The sequence below is a fragment of the Cebidichthys violaceus genome, unplaced genomic scaffold (genome assembly GCF_023349555.1).
Source record: "Cebidichthys violaceus isolate CVI_PGR_0920_01 unplaced genomic scaffold, fCebVio1.0.p SCAF_44, whole genome shotgun sequence".
Taxonomy (NCBI): domain Eukaryota; kingdom Metazoa; phylum Chordata; class Actinopteri; order Perciformes; family Stichaeidae; genus Cebidichthys; species Cebidichthys violaceus.
In genome coordinates this window covers 1,900,808-1,914,505 of record NW_027176639.1, presented here as the reverse complement: position 1 = coordinate 1,914,505, position 13,698 = coordinate 1,900,808, and the positions used below count along the sequence as shown (strand labels likewise).

General features: G+C 47.0%; 2 protein-coding genes across 5 annotated transcripts; both read right to left on the bottom strand.

The window, feature by feature from the left end:
- Nucleotides 1–5,058: 5,058 nt before the first annotated feature.
- Nucleotides 5,059–9,615, bottom strand: LOC137886451 (Na(+)/H(+) exchange regulatory cofactor NHE-RF2). Of its 2 annotated transcripts, none has more exons than XM_068728901.1 (6): nt 8,994–9,615; nt 8,360–8,677; nt 6,810–6,995; nt 6,443–6,596; nt 6,034–6,254; nt 5,059–5,947 (listed from the first exon to the last, which is right to left on the bottom strand). In XM_068728901.1, exons 1-6 carry the CDS (start codon nt 9,198–9,200, stop codon nt 5,780–5,782), a joined length of 1,254 nt encoding a protein of 417 aa, XP_068585002.1. In that variant the 5' UTR covers nt 9,201–9,615; the 3' UTR covers nt 5,059–5,779. The 2 variants fall into 2 exon arrangements, with proteins under 2 accessions (XP_068585002.1, XP_068585003.1); XM_068728902.1 differs by having other exon boundaries at nt 5,798–5,947; nt 6,020–6,254.
- Nucleotides 9,616–11,397: 1,782 nt separating this feature from the next.
- nthl1 (nth-like DNA glycosylase 1) lies at nt 11,398–13,446 on the bottom strand. 3 transcript variants are annotated; one of them, XM_068728905.1, is made up of 6 exons: nt 13,161–13,441; nt 12,833–13,047; nt 12,584–12,754; nt 12,341–12,500; nt 12,015–12,120; nt 11,398–11,876 (listed from the first exon to the last, which is right to left on the bottom strand). In XM_068728905.1, the coding sequence occupies exons 1-6, from the start codon at nt 13,363–13,365 to the stop codon at nt 11,597–11,599; spliced, it is 1,137 nt and encodes a 378-aa protein (XP_068585006.1). In that variant the 5' UTR covers nt 13,366–13,441; the 3' UTR covers nt 11,398–11,596. The 3 variants fall into 3 exon arrangements, with proteins under 3 accessions (XP_068585006.1, XP_068585005.1, XP_068585007.1); XM_068728904.1 differs by having other exon boundaries at nt 12,299–12,500; nt 13,161–13,440; XM_068728906.1 differs by having other exon boundaries at nt 11,688–11,876; nt 12,354–12,500; nt 13,161–13,446.
- Nucleotides 13,447–13,698: the final 252 nt, after the last annotated feature.

The window sequence follows — 13,698 nt, the reverse complement described above, 5'->3', positions numbered from 1 at the left end:
CATATTGCTGATGTTTGGTGTACGTGTGTGAGGTCATGTATCATGTATGTGTGTGAGGTCATGTATCATGTATGTGTGTGAGGTCATGTATCATGTATGTGTGTGAGGTCATGGACGTGTGTGAGGTCATGTATCATGTATGTGTGTGAGGTCATGTATCATGTATGTGTGTGAGGTCATGTATCATGTATGTGTGTGAGGTCATGTATCATGTATGTGTGTGAGGTCATGTATGTGTGTGAGGTCATGTATCATGTATGTGTGTGAGGTCATGGACGTGTGTGAGGTCATGTATCATGTATGTGTGTGAGGTCATGCATCATGTACGTGTGTGAGGTCATGCATCATGTACGTGTGTGAGGTCATGTATCATGTACGTGTGTGAGGTCATGTATCATGTACGTGTGTGAGGTCATGTATCATGTACGTGTGTGAGGTCATGTATCATGTACGTGTGTGAGGTCATGAACGTGTGTGAGGTCATGTATCATGTATGTGTGTGAGGTCATGTATCATGTACGTGTGTGAGGTCATGTATCATGTACGTGTGTGAGGTCATGTATCATGTATGTGTGTGAGGTCATGTATCATGGACGTGTGTGAGGTCATGTACGTGTGTGAGGTCATGTACGTGTGTGAGGTCATGTATCATGTACGTGTGTGAGGTCATGTATCATGTACGTGTGTGAGGTCATGTATCATGTATGTGTGTGAGGTCATGTATCATGGACGTGTGTGAGGTCATGGACGTGTGTGAGGTCATGTACGTGTGTGAGGTCATGTATCATGTACGTGTGTGAGGTCATGTATCATGTACGTGTGTGAGGTCATGTATCATGTACGTGTGTGAGGTCATGTATCATGTACGTGTGTGAGGTCATGTATCATGTATGTGTGTGAGGTCATGTATCATGGACGTGTGTGAGGTCATGGACGTGTGTGAGGTCATGTATCATGTACGTGTGTGAGGTCATGTATCATGTACGTGTGTGAGGTCATGTATCATGTACGTGTGTGAGGTCATGTATCATGTACGTGTGTGAGGTCATGTACGTGTGTGAGGTCATGTACGTGTGTGAGGTCATGCACGTGTGTGAGGTCATGTACGTGTGTGAGGTCATGCATCATGTACGTGTGTGAGGTCATGCATCATGTACGTGTGTGAGGTCATGGACGTGTGTGAGGTCATGCACGTGTGTGAGGTCATGTACGTGTGTGAGGTCATGCATCATGTACGTGTGTGAGGTCATGTATCATGGACGTGTGTGAGGTCATGTATCATGTACGTGTGTGAGGTCATGTATCATGTACGTGTGTGAGGTCATGTACGTGTGTGAGGTCATGTACGTGTGTGAGGTCATGCATCATGTACGTGTGTGAGGTCATGTATCATGGACGTGTGTGAGGTCATGTATCATGTACGTGTGTGAGGTCATGTATCATGTACGTGTGTGAGGTCATGTACGTGTGTGAGGTCATGTACGTGTGTGAGGTCATGCACGTGTGTGAGGTCATGCACGTGTGTGAGGTCATGCATGAGTTTCCTGTTTTTGGGGCCGATGAGCATGTTTGAGATAGTTAGATGCGTTCGTGTGCAGAATAAAGGTTTAGTTTGAAGGGATGTGTAACCTGTGCATGCTGTGTGTGTGTGTGTGTGTGTGTGTGTGTGTGTGTGTGTGTGTGTGTGTGTGTGTGTGTGTGTGTGTGTTTTCCCTTTACACACCAACATACCACCTCGATTGACTAGAGAGCACAACACACCATGAAGAGAAGAGCTAGGACTCTCCAAAGAGCAACGGACGATCATGTAGAGACGAGCTGCTGATTCAATAATCAACGTGTGATGAACATGAGGATGATGAAGAAGTACAGTTACAGAAAGGGCTTTTCACACTAATTATGGAGTAGGATTTTGCCAGTAAACTGGACTACAGGGATCTATATTTGTATTGATATTCCAGCGTGTCGACATGTGGGAACAATCAAACGTGGATTGATTTAAACCTGGACTGAGATCAACTCCTTCATGAATCACTTCAGTCTAGTTCTGTCTCCTGGTTCAGAGCTTGAACCACAACGTGTTTTGGTTGCTTGTTAATTTGAGTTGTTTGGGTGGTACTGTAGTAGTAGTACTGTAGTATCACAGTACCGTAGTAGTAGTACTGTAGTACCACAGTACCGTAGTAGTACAGTACTACTACAGTACCGTAGTTGTAGTACTGTAGTACCACAGTACCGTAGTAGTACAGTACTACTACAGTACCGTAGTTGTAGTACTGTAGTATCACAGTACCATAGTAGTAGTGTAGTACCACAGTACCGTAGTAGTACAGTACTACTACAGTACCGTAGTTGTAGTACTGTAGTACCACAGTACCGTAGTAGTAGTACTGTAGTGCCACAGTACCGTAGTAGTACTGTAGTATCACAGTACCGTAGTACTGTAGTATCACAGTACCGTAGTAGTACAGTACTACTACAGTACCGTAGTTGTAGTACTGTAGTATCACAGTACCGTAGTAGTACTGTAGTACCACAGTACCGTAGTACTACAGTACTACTACAGTACCGTAGTAGTAGTACTGTAGTAGTACAGTACTACTACAGTACTGTAGTTGTAGTACTGTAGTACCACAGTACCGTAGTAGTAGTACTGTAGTACCACAGTACCGTAGTAGTACTGTAGTATCACAGTACCGTAGTACTGTAGTACCACAGTACCGTAGTAGTACTGTAGTACCACAGTACCGTAGTACTACAGTACTACTACTACAGTACCGTAGTAGTAGTACTGTAGTACCACAGTACTGTAGTAGTAGTACTGTAGTATCACAGTACCGTAGTAGTACTGTAGTACCACAGTACCGTAGTAGTAGTACTGTAGTATCACAGTACCGTAGTAGTACTGTAGTACCACAGTACCATAGTAGTACAGTACTACTACAGTACCGTAGTTGTAGTACTGTCGTACCACAGTACCATAGTAGTAGTACTGTAGTACCACAGTACCGTAGTACTACAGTACTACTACTACAGTACCGTAGTAGTAGTACTGTAGTACCACAGTACCGTAGTAGTACTGTAGTATCACAGTACCGTAGTAGTACTGTAGTACCACAGTACCGTAGTAGTACTGTAGTACCACAGTACCGTAGTAGTAGTACTGTAGTACTGTAATACTGTAGTACCGCAGTACCGTAGTAGTACTGTAGTACTCTGCTTATATGACGATGGGATCAAAGGAGCGCTGACGGGAGACGAGGGATTCCTTTCATTCTGAACTCTGTTTCTATACTGAGCAGCAGGATATTGACAGACTTTGGTACCTTTTGTGTTTCTGTGGTCATGCTTTGAGCCTTTTATATGGTTTATAGATGATGTCTGTAAAATCTCTGGGTTTTTTAAATAAATCATGTCGTGCATGCTGAAGGCCGGATGTTAGTCGTCAGTCTGGAGTCTTTTTTGAGAGAAAGAAGTATTTTAGAAAACAGCCTCACAGCTGAAGTACTGTGTGTGTCCACCAGTAGAAACACCAGAGATGAACGACCATATAACCAGTGGTCTTTAATGCTCAGAAGCAACCGATTCATCACTCCATCTGCATTTAAAAAATACTCCGTAACAGGTTTCCTCCCAAAGCTGAGCTGCTCCAGCAGGTCCAGTCATGGGATGTGAACATGAACCCACACTCTGGACGGAGTAAAGTAGGAGAAGAGGATCCGAGTCCATCATCTCACACAGGAAGAGGCTGTGGAGAAGATCTCGATGCAGAGAGACAAACACACCTGTTAATATCTGTAAACGCACAAAGTAGCCTGCCGAGCAGCGCGTCAGCTGATAGCTTCATACCGGTGTTGTCTGCTACAACCGTGTCAGTGATGGTTTAATGCTGGAGAGGATGGATGTAGAGGAACAGAACATGTGAAGTGAGGCCGTGCATCACAATCACCCTGTTTAAATATGCAATGTTGTGATGTTCTGATACACCTACTGTGCAACGTACCGCCTCACAGATACAGATGTTGATACAGATGTTGATAGGTTTTCTTTTTCAATAATCTTGATGTCGGAGCAAACGCTTGAGATTTCTGCCTTTATGATGAGTGCAGTACCGCGATTCATCCAGCAGATGGAGACGTCGACTATTTTCACATGGAAGGCTGAAGATAGGCTGTGGGCCAATGCTCCTCCATGCATGTGAATACAGACTGTACTGTAAACAGTGACCCAGACACATTGGAGGAGCCGTTAGCAGTGCTGATGTGCCCTTGAGCACAACTTTTCATCACAATACAGCAAAGGTAAGACATCATTTATGTCTGTTTAAAGTGAAGTTGACTTTTCTCCTCTTGGTTCAGTGAGTTGTGGTCTACATCACAATACATCCTGTACCGTGTAGAGGCTGAGCTTTCAGTCTGGCTTCTTTGCATTGTTCAGAGAGAACACAGGGGTGGAAGATAACGTACCGTTATTGTGCATGTCCCTGTTTTACAGCTATTGTATTCATATAAACAGGCTTTTCCTGTTCTGTCGGTGACCTTATTTTGCCCAACTGTTACCTGCTGAAGTGAAGCAGCCGAGGCGGATCGTTTGGTGGAATGCAGCGGTAGAAGAAGAGTTTAGGTCTTTGACTTAAGAAGCAGTATTACACTGTAAAAATGAACTTAAGTAAAAGAAGAATCAACATCATTGAGCAAAATGACGCTTGTTATTGTAATGCTGTCATAGCATATAATGTAGTTCAACCTTTAACAATATCTAATTTAAGAAACTCACTAAGGGTTTTCTGTATAAAATTACAATCTGAAAAGTAATTAGTAACTAGAGCTGAAATGTAGTGGAGTAAAAAGTACTCCAACGTATAAAGTAGCTTTAAATGGAAATACTGAAGTAAAGCCCGGTTGAGCTGCTGCCTGTCTGTCTGTACTTGTTGAGGCCCTTTAAAGGCCCGTCTGGTCCAGAGAATAATGTCACTGATCAAAACACTGGGTTCCAAACGAAGGCTCACTCAACTTCAGGCCCATTTCACTAAATATCAACAACTGAGGTTCAACTGTGTCATTTACACATATTCTGAAAGTTTATTTCACATTGTGAGAAGTTTCAATCAAGAACGTTTGGGAGAGAAAACACTCAAAGCTGTTCTAGATCTACGATGTTTTCTGTCTTTCCAGTCTTTTAAATATCTGTCTTTACATTAAAGAAGCATGAGGTGATAACTGAGCCGCTTCCTTCTCCTCTGTTTCCATATTTAAACGTCATATGCTACATTGAATTGACAAACTAAATATGAGTATAACTACTTCAGGACTGGGCTGTGATGAGCTCATTGTACGCTGAAATTTACATGAAGAAAACCCCAAAAACTGAAAAGCACATCTACAGAAATTACAGCCCAAACCTGAGCAGTGCATATAGAGTAGGCTGCTGAGCTCTGAGTCACCAGAGCTCTGAAGTGAGTGAACTGAACTGACCGGCAGCGTCTGCACAGATGAGCTCTGACAGTCGTGTGATTAATGCAGTGTAGGCTACAGTAAGATCTGTCTTTGTCCTGATAGAGACAGTGAAACAAGCATCTAGAGAATACTCTGATGGAACAGTTTTACACAGAGCATACTTTAGGAATATTACTGTCATATAATATTGCTACCTGTGTCTCTCTTTCACCTCTGCAGGATCGAGGTACAGTATTTAAGATTATAATATGAACAATGAAGAATCACAATGTCATTCCTCATTCTATGGCGTTCTTCTCTGATCTTCTTCTTGCGTTCTGGGGTCAGAAGTTGCCGAAGATCTCTTGTTTCTTGCTCCAGTCCATAGCAGGCGCTCTCTTCTTGTTGCGGCTGACGAGCGCCTTCTGTTTGGCCTCGGCAGCTGTGGGACTCAGACGCAGGCCGCTCTCCACGAACGGGTCCGAAACACGCCGGTCGTCCTCATCGTGGACCTGCAGCACACACAAACGTACGTGTTTCACGCACACACTCGGCGACATCGCATCTTCTGCTCCGTTTCTTACATCATTTCTGTCACCTGGAAGCTCATGTCCGAGCTGCTGATCTCCGATTGGGTGGTGGAGCTTCTTGAGGAGTGAGACGCTGAGCTCCCGTTCGTCCAGGATTTTGGTGACGTATTTGTGATCGGGGAGTTCGTCAGTGTGATGTTGATGACCGGTGGATCTGAGGCGGGGAGTTCAGAGGTCGGAGACGGGCTGTGTGGGGCGCCGTCTGTGGCTGGTTCATCCAGATAGACCTCTGTGAGAGAGGGAACAGAAACGTGGGAATAAAGAGGGGTGTGTGTGTGTGTGTGTGTGTGTGTGTGTGTGTGTGTGTGTGTGTGTGTGTGTGTGTGTGTGTGTGTGTGTGTGTGTGTGTGTGTGTGTGTGTGTGTGTGTGTGTGTGTGTGTGTGTGTGTGTGAGTGAGTGAGACCTCACAGCCTGACCTTTGACATGGCTGATGGTTGGTGTGATCCCCCGTCTGTGGAGGAGCCTGTCTGTCTCCTGGTCGACCACTAGGATGCGCACTTCCTCCCCCTTTGCTCTGATGAGGGCCACCACCTCTGAGTGCTTCAGGCCCTCGATGTTCACTCCGTTCACCTGAGACAGAGACGAAGGTGAGGTCAGAGGAAACACAGTGAGGTCAGAGGAAACAGTGGAGGAAAGTGAAGAGGAGACATTAATGAGACAGACGGTTGACAGGGCAGAGAGTAGATTAAGGAGTTTATTTGCAGTTTATTTGTGCAGTATGCATACTACTTCATCATAGCATTGATCTTTGACCCTCTTGCTCATATGTTATTATATGAGTACCTCCACTATTCTGTCTCCAGCCCTGATGTCTCCGCTCTCAGCGGCTGAGCCAGGGTCCACTGAACGCACAAACTGTCCGTCCTTCGTCTTCTTGCTGTGCAGGTTGAAGCCGTAGCCGAGCTCCCCCTTCACCAGGTGACACAGACGGGGGAGGAGCTCAACTGGAGGCTCTGGTGTGGAGCGCAGCTGTAACACAAAGGAAAACAACAACAACAGGATATCAGAGAAGACAACGACATAGACCTGTGCCTATACTATAGGTACGTGGTGTGTGTGTGTGTGTGTGTGTGTGTGTGTGTGTGTGTGTGTGTGTGGGTGTGTTTTGTTGGCCTTTGGTTAATATGCCACAATGGTTTCTAGAAGTTGATTTTGTATGTGATCAGTACATTTTGAACATGAATCTACTAGAGACCTGCTCACTAAAGCACAGAGAGAAGCTCTTTAAGACCTAATGTCCCTCAACAGGACTTCATCACGCTGCTGCTGCTGCTGCTGCTGCTGCTGCTGCTGCTGCTGCTGCTGCTGCTGCTGCTGCTGTAACACGTTGTTTGATCTGAACCTGATAGAGAGACATGATGGCGGCCAGGGGAGCCTGTATTTACTCTGCCTTTGGCTAAACAGACGGCAGCTTGACGTGGGCCTGGATCGTGAGAGGATCCTGGTCCACTGTGTTTGGAGCCCAAACACTGAGCTCAGTCTCTGACGGACGCTTCTCGGTTATTCTGACATGAACGCGTGTCTGGTTGGCACAAATGGACACTTAGTTTTTTCCCCGTCACAGAAATGAAGGAGTTTGAATTGGTTTGTGTGTATTTGATAGCGGAGCACTTCAGGTGTTCAGGTTCTCAGTGAGGTTGTGTAACTCCAGCCCAAAGGAAAGCATTCAAATAGATAACTATCTAAACATTCAGGTGAACATCCGGTCCCTCCCATCAGACACTCAAAACCCTTTACACCTCCAACTAGGGCTCGCTTTACCACACCACTGTTCATTCAATGTGACTCAACAATAGCTACACTTCTGCATGTGTTTTGCAGGAAACTCCGTCGGGTGAGCAGGCTCTGTGTCTTTGATGTCTGCAGTCAGGTGGGAACAATCCTACGGTTGTTTGTGTGAGGTGTGAACACAAAGAGACGGCTCTCTTTAAATACAATATGCATTTAGAATGTTCACACCCCTGAGCGACAACAGTGATGTTTGAAGAACAGGAATATAAAACCCACTGTTGAATAAATGAGAAATGTAAATTGAAACCTGCTGTATTTACACCATCTCTATGTTTTCTTACACCTTTTGTGGCTTTAGTTCCTTTCCTTAGCTTGTCTCCTCTCCTCAGAGTTCCTGAGCTTTGAGCTGGAACACCAGCAGTGAATCCAGATTAGTGTCGACAGCAGGTCAGAGAGCACCGGCTCAGTGTCACACGGGCTCTCTGCAGACCCCAGCTGACCCTTAGACTGTTGACTCTGTCCTCTTTTAACCTATAAAAGCCCACGTTGGTCTGTCGGGTGTGTGGGGGACCCACATCAAGGGTCTATCGCTGTCCTCTTACCTCTGTGTCTGTCCCTGTGCTTGACGTCACTGAGGACCTCTTGACCGTGGCTTGCGTGGTCATGTGTGTGGTCCTGTCGGCAGCAGGAGGGTAAAAGAAGTGTGTGTGTTTGGGTTTGGGGGACGGGGGTGAGGTCTCTCTGGGTACGGGAGAGGCAGAAGGAGTGGGCCCGGGCGAAGGTCGCGGGGACAGGGTTCCCATCTCCGTGGCCAGGTCCTCGGTGCACGCCAGGCCACGGCTGCGGAGGTAGTCGTCCGTGTCTCTGTCCACCACCAGCAGCCTGGTGCGGTGAGCCACTTCACGGATACGCTCCACCACCTGCAGCGAGGAGAGAGGAGCCACAGGGAGGAGCTTCAACAAGATGAAAAGTACCCCTGTGGTGGCATGACGTGCCTGTTAATCACCCTGAACTGTCCTACATATAACACAGCTTTTACACAACAAAGACACCCAGTGCTCCCATTACACAAGGCTCACATTGAGCCATTATAGTGGCCCCCTCCTCCTCCTCCTCAGGCAATGGGAAAAGTGGTCTAACAGGTACAGAACTCATTGTTTGTACATGAGAGAGTTTAGGCGTCTCTCCTGGCCTCTCTTTACCACGCATTTAAAAACAAACACCTGTATCACTTACTTGATGGTGGGTTTCGTTCTCCACGTTCTCACCGTTCACCTCCACCAGCCGGTCTCCTTGTCGCAGCCCGCCCAGCTCAGCACAGGAGCCGGGCTCCACTGTGCGGATGGACTGTCCGCCTCTATTCCTCTCCCCGTGCAGGTGGAACCCATAGCCGCGCTCTCCTTTAGTCAGGAAACAGAGCCTGGGTCTGAGCTCGCGCTCCATCCCAGCGCGTCAACAGGGTGGACGGGGGGAGGGGGGGAGACAGGTCACAGGATCTCAGGAGAATAAACAGGTGCTTGTCCCCAGAGCGATGGGAGGTCTCTGGCTCTTAATCCAACGTGCGGCTGCGCGCTCCACTGACCAGAAGATCTTCATCATTTAGCATGATGTGAGTCCATTAATAATCCACAATTGTTCAGAGAGAACAAATCAGAAAAATAGGCTGAAATTAATGAGTGTTTAATCCATCATGCAGCTGGGGCGCGCATATGAGCGCGCAAAGATGGTGCAAAGTGTGCGTAAAAGAGTGGCTACATCCCGTCCATCGGAGGAATAATCCAAGAGATCAGAGATTAGAAAGCTTCTCCTCGCACGTAACACTTAATTCTCCTCGTCAGCTGGGCGTGTGTCGTCCTGTCCGACCCGGCGCGAGAGTGAAGAGTGAAGAGGCGTCAACAACAGATGCCAAGCGTCCCCTGCAGCGCGCACCTGACGGCGCCGCGCAGCCGCGATGCGTTTTCAGAAAGTGACGAGTCGGTTTAGAGTCACTGAAGGAAAGTATTTGTTCAGAGATGATGTGAGTCAAGGACCAAGGACAGCCGCTCTGTCAGAGTCCGTCTCCAGAGGCAGAGGCGCGCCCCGTGGTGCTGGAGGTGAACCGGCACCGGAGATCGTCCTCATCCGCCTCTATTTCTGTCTCCACTGGAGATCAATCACAGGTTGCGTAATGGAGGATTTAACGGTTCATGAAATATGAGCTCAGGCTTATTTGCATTTATCCAATAAAAAAGAAGTCTCTCCAGTAATTCACGACTGTCCAGTGTGAGGGTGTGATGACGTTCAGGTCTAAGATGAGACTCCACGAGGCAGATGTTAGTACCGCAGAAGTTCAACAGTGAAGAGATGAAGTACGTAGAGAGTAAATGCTCTTCATCGCTTTCTACCCTGGATACAGCAGGTTCTCTTCATGTTACTGTGGGATCAACCCTTAAACTCATGGAACACGTGCGTTGATGAACACTGTTCAGTGGCCCGTCTTCACTTTTAATGTCACATCAGTAACACCCAGTGAGCCGCAATTACATTACATTACATTACAGTCATTTAGCAGACGCTTTTATCTAAAGCGACTTACAATAAGTGCATCAACATTGGTAATCAAAAGAACTACTAGTCACCAGAAGTCATAAGTACATTTCCTTTAAACAAACATCTAAGAGCCTGAAGCAGAGCATAACTCAGAGCCAAAGTACAGAAACAAGAGAAACAGTTAGTGCTATAAGTAATACGAATACAATAAGTGCAACAAGCTAGTATGAAAACAATAAGTGCAACAAGCTAGTATGAATACAATAAGCGGTGAGTGGAAGGCTCAGGGTAGCGCTTCCTGAAGAGGTGGGTCTTCAGCCTGATGAAAGATGAGCAGCGACTCCGCTGTCCTGACGTCAGTGGGAAGTTCATTCCACCACTGAGGAACCAGGACAGAAAACAGACGTGACCGGGTCGATCGGCCGCCGGGACCTCTGAGCGACGGGGCGACCGATCGCCCCGAAGCACGGCAATGACGCACCTGACGACATGCACACGTTACTGTTATGAATCCTGTGGTTTTCCTGCTGAGACACGCCTCTTACTCTGCTGTGCTGTCACCGTGTAGGACTAACGTCTCTGTGAGAACCGATGCTCTCAGTCTACAAGGGCTTCATGCATGTTCTACTAGTTCAAGCAGTGGTGCTGAGTAACGTCACATTCACAACACAATGTGAATCAGCGTTTATTATGTTCATGTTGTTTTACTTTTTAAACAATAACCAAGAAGGCTGCAGGGATTCAGTCATGTGTTTATGACTAGAGTCTGTGGTTAAACTGTCACTTTAGTTCTTCACTGTTACATTTCATATTCACCCTGTCATTAAAACGTTCATAACGGCCCGTTGAACTTCTTAAAGTTCTTCATTTGGACTAACTCGTTAGTTAAGGACGAGGTGTGAGCGGCCATGATAAACACACCCAGCTTCATCTCCAGCTTTTATGAAGAAGGACTTTGGACTACTTCCTGTCTCTTAGTATATCTGTCTGTTGTATATTTAGTGTATGTTTTATAACCAGGTACAGTATTTATGAGGGACTTATATATTAAAATGCCATCGATGAGTTCACCGTCGCTCTGCTGGAATGAAGGGCAAACTGTAAACATGACCTCAGTACACATCTGTTTTATTTGGTAATAAAAAATTAAACACAACAGAACAAAAATATGTTTTCTCATGAAGTGTAAACAGTGAAGTTATGGTGTAAAATACAATCGTAAACATGTATATTCTGAAGCTTAATTCACAGTGATGCTGTGCTTATTGTACATATATACATTTGGTGTTCTGTGAGAACCACATCGATGATTAACTCGTCTCTGCTGGGGACCTGAGCGTGGGCAGAGGCTCCTTCTGTCTCCTCTCACGTTCAACACAGGATTCTTGTTCAGGTTCAGGCTTCGCTGTGACGGAGGAGGCTGGATTTGGAGACCGTGGGGATCCGGCTTTAGGCCTCTTCGTAGGAGAGCTCTTGTGGGCGGATGGACAGCTGTGCCGGTTCAGACACACGGAGCAGAGCGGGCCGACGGGGAGACAGACCTGCTGACCGAAACCCACGAGCAGCCAGTTGATCTCGCTCCACAGCTCCCTACGGAGCGAGAGGAACATCACGAGCTCAATGAACCTGCAGCGATTGACCAGTCAGCACTGAGGCGGTGAAGAGGTCCTCTCAGACACCAGTCAGTGATCCTGATGGAACGGGTCAGTGCATTAATCATGCTGTTACCTGGGCAGCCACTCCTCCAGGGCCTTGCGCGTTTCCTCTGGGTTCTTGGAGGGTTTCTTGAGCCAGCCCAGACGATTGGAGATACGATGCACATGTGTGTCCACGCCTACCGAAAAACAATCAACACCATGAATGAGGACACGCACACGTATAGAGTTAGCCTTTCTAGAAGACAGTCACTGTTGAAAACACCTCCACACACAGCCTTCTTCATCAGCCTCAGACTCCACACTGAAGCCTGCAGCTCAGGTGAGAACTATGTGAATGAAGCTGTTCCACTGGACCTATTTCATCACGTTTGATTCGTGCATATTTCGTGTCCCCACCAATGCCCGACACCTGGTCCCAGGCGATGTACATAGCCAAGTGGGCCATCTTGGGTCCGACTCCCGGCAGGCGGACCAGCCCCTCCACGCTGTCTGGGATGTCCCCTGAGAACTCGTCCCGCAGCATGGCCGACGTCCGCTTCAGATACTTCACCTTAGTCTGGAGAAGAAATGCAGGAACCCGTTCAATAAACAAAGGAGGAGGGTGAGACTGTGGAAGCAGGTAGAAGACGTCTGCTTTACCCTCCAGAAGCCCACAGGGTAGATGAGCTTCCCCAGAGCTTCATCCTCAGTAGTGAGGATCTGGTCCACGGTGCAGCCGTGAGCGCGGAGCTTCTGCATGGCTGCTGCTGTCACCTGGTCCTTGGTCTGACTGGACAGCATGAGGGACACCAACACCTGGAAGCGTCTCACCTGTGCCGACAGTGAAGATATGAGTTAATTTGAGTTATTACGTAGGCTTTAAAACAACAAGGACTGAAGCACACCTACAGGTGCAGGAGCCTCTGAGTCGTAGCATCTCTCCGCTCCCATGTGGTCTACCGGAGCGTCACGGCCGCTCCTCATCTCACGGATGTATCCCACTTGTTTCCTCCAGTCGGGAGGTTCCCAGTGTTCGGTCTTCACCGGTGTGACCTCTCCACCCCTCTCATATTCCACCTTTAGCTGTCTCTTCCTGCGGCTGCGTGAAGACAGCGCTGACGCTTCTGTTTGTGGATGAGCACAGAGAGAGGATGAGACACACGTGACGCTGCAATACACAAAGAACACTAAATAAATACCAAATAATGACACGTGAGCAGCCTGACGTAAACAGTACCCGTCGATAAGGGGGCCGAGGAGGGTCTCTGCTCGACGATCCTCGCCTCCTCCTCCTCCTCTTCCTCCACCTTCACAGCCACAGAGCAGACCGGATCCACGTTCCCCCGTCTGTGGGTGAGTTTGGACCGGAGAGAGCTCGCAGCGTTTTGAACACCGCTCCGCGCGACAACAGACGCGTTGCGCATGAAGTAAGGAGACGTCATAGTAACGCACCGGACTACAGACGGACCCGCGCGCTGCAGCGCACGTGAAGCGTTTAGATCGACCTGAAGTTGGTTTCTCAATCGAGGTTTCTGGTCGCGAGGGGAGAAGGAAAGTTTAATCTCCTTTAAATAAATAAAATAACTTTACTGCAATGTTCAATAATAATACATACTAACAACAACAATGCGATATTATTATTATAATTAAATATTTTAAAATATATCAAAAGCATTAATAATGCAACAGCAAGTTATAGGTGATTAGAGGGTTATTATTACTATTTAATGAATTTAAAAAATATATAACATTTAAATTATAGGCTACATATGAGA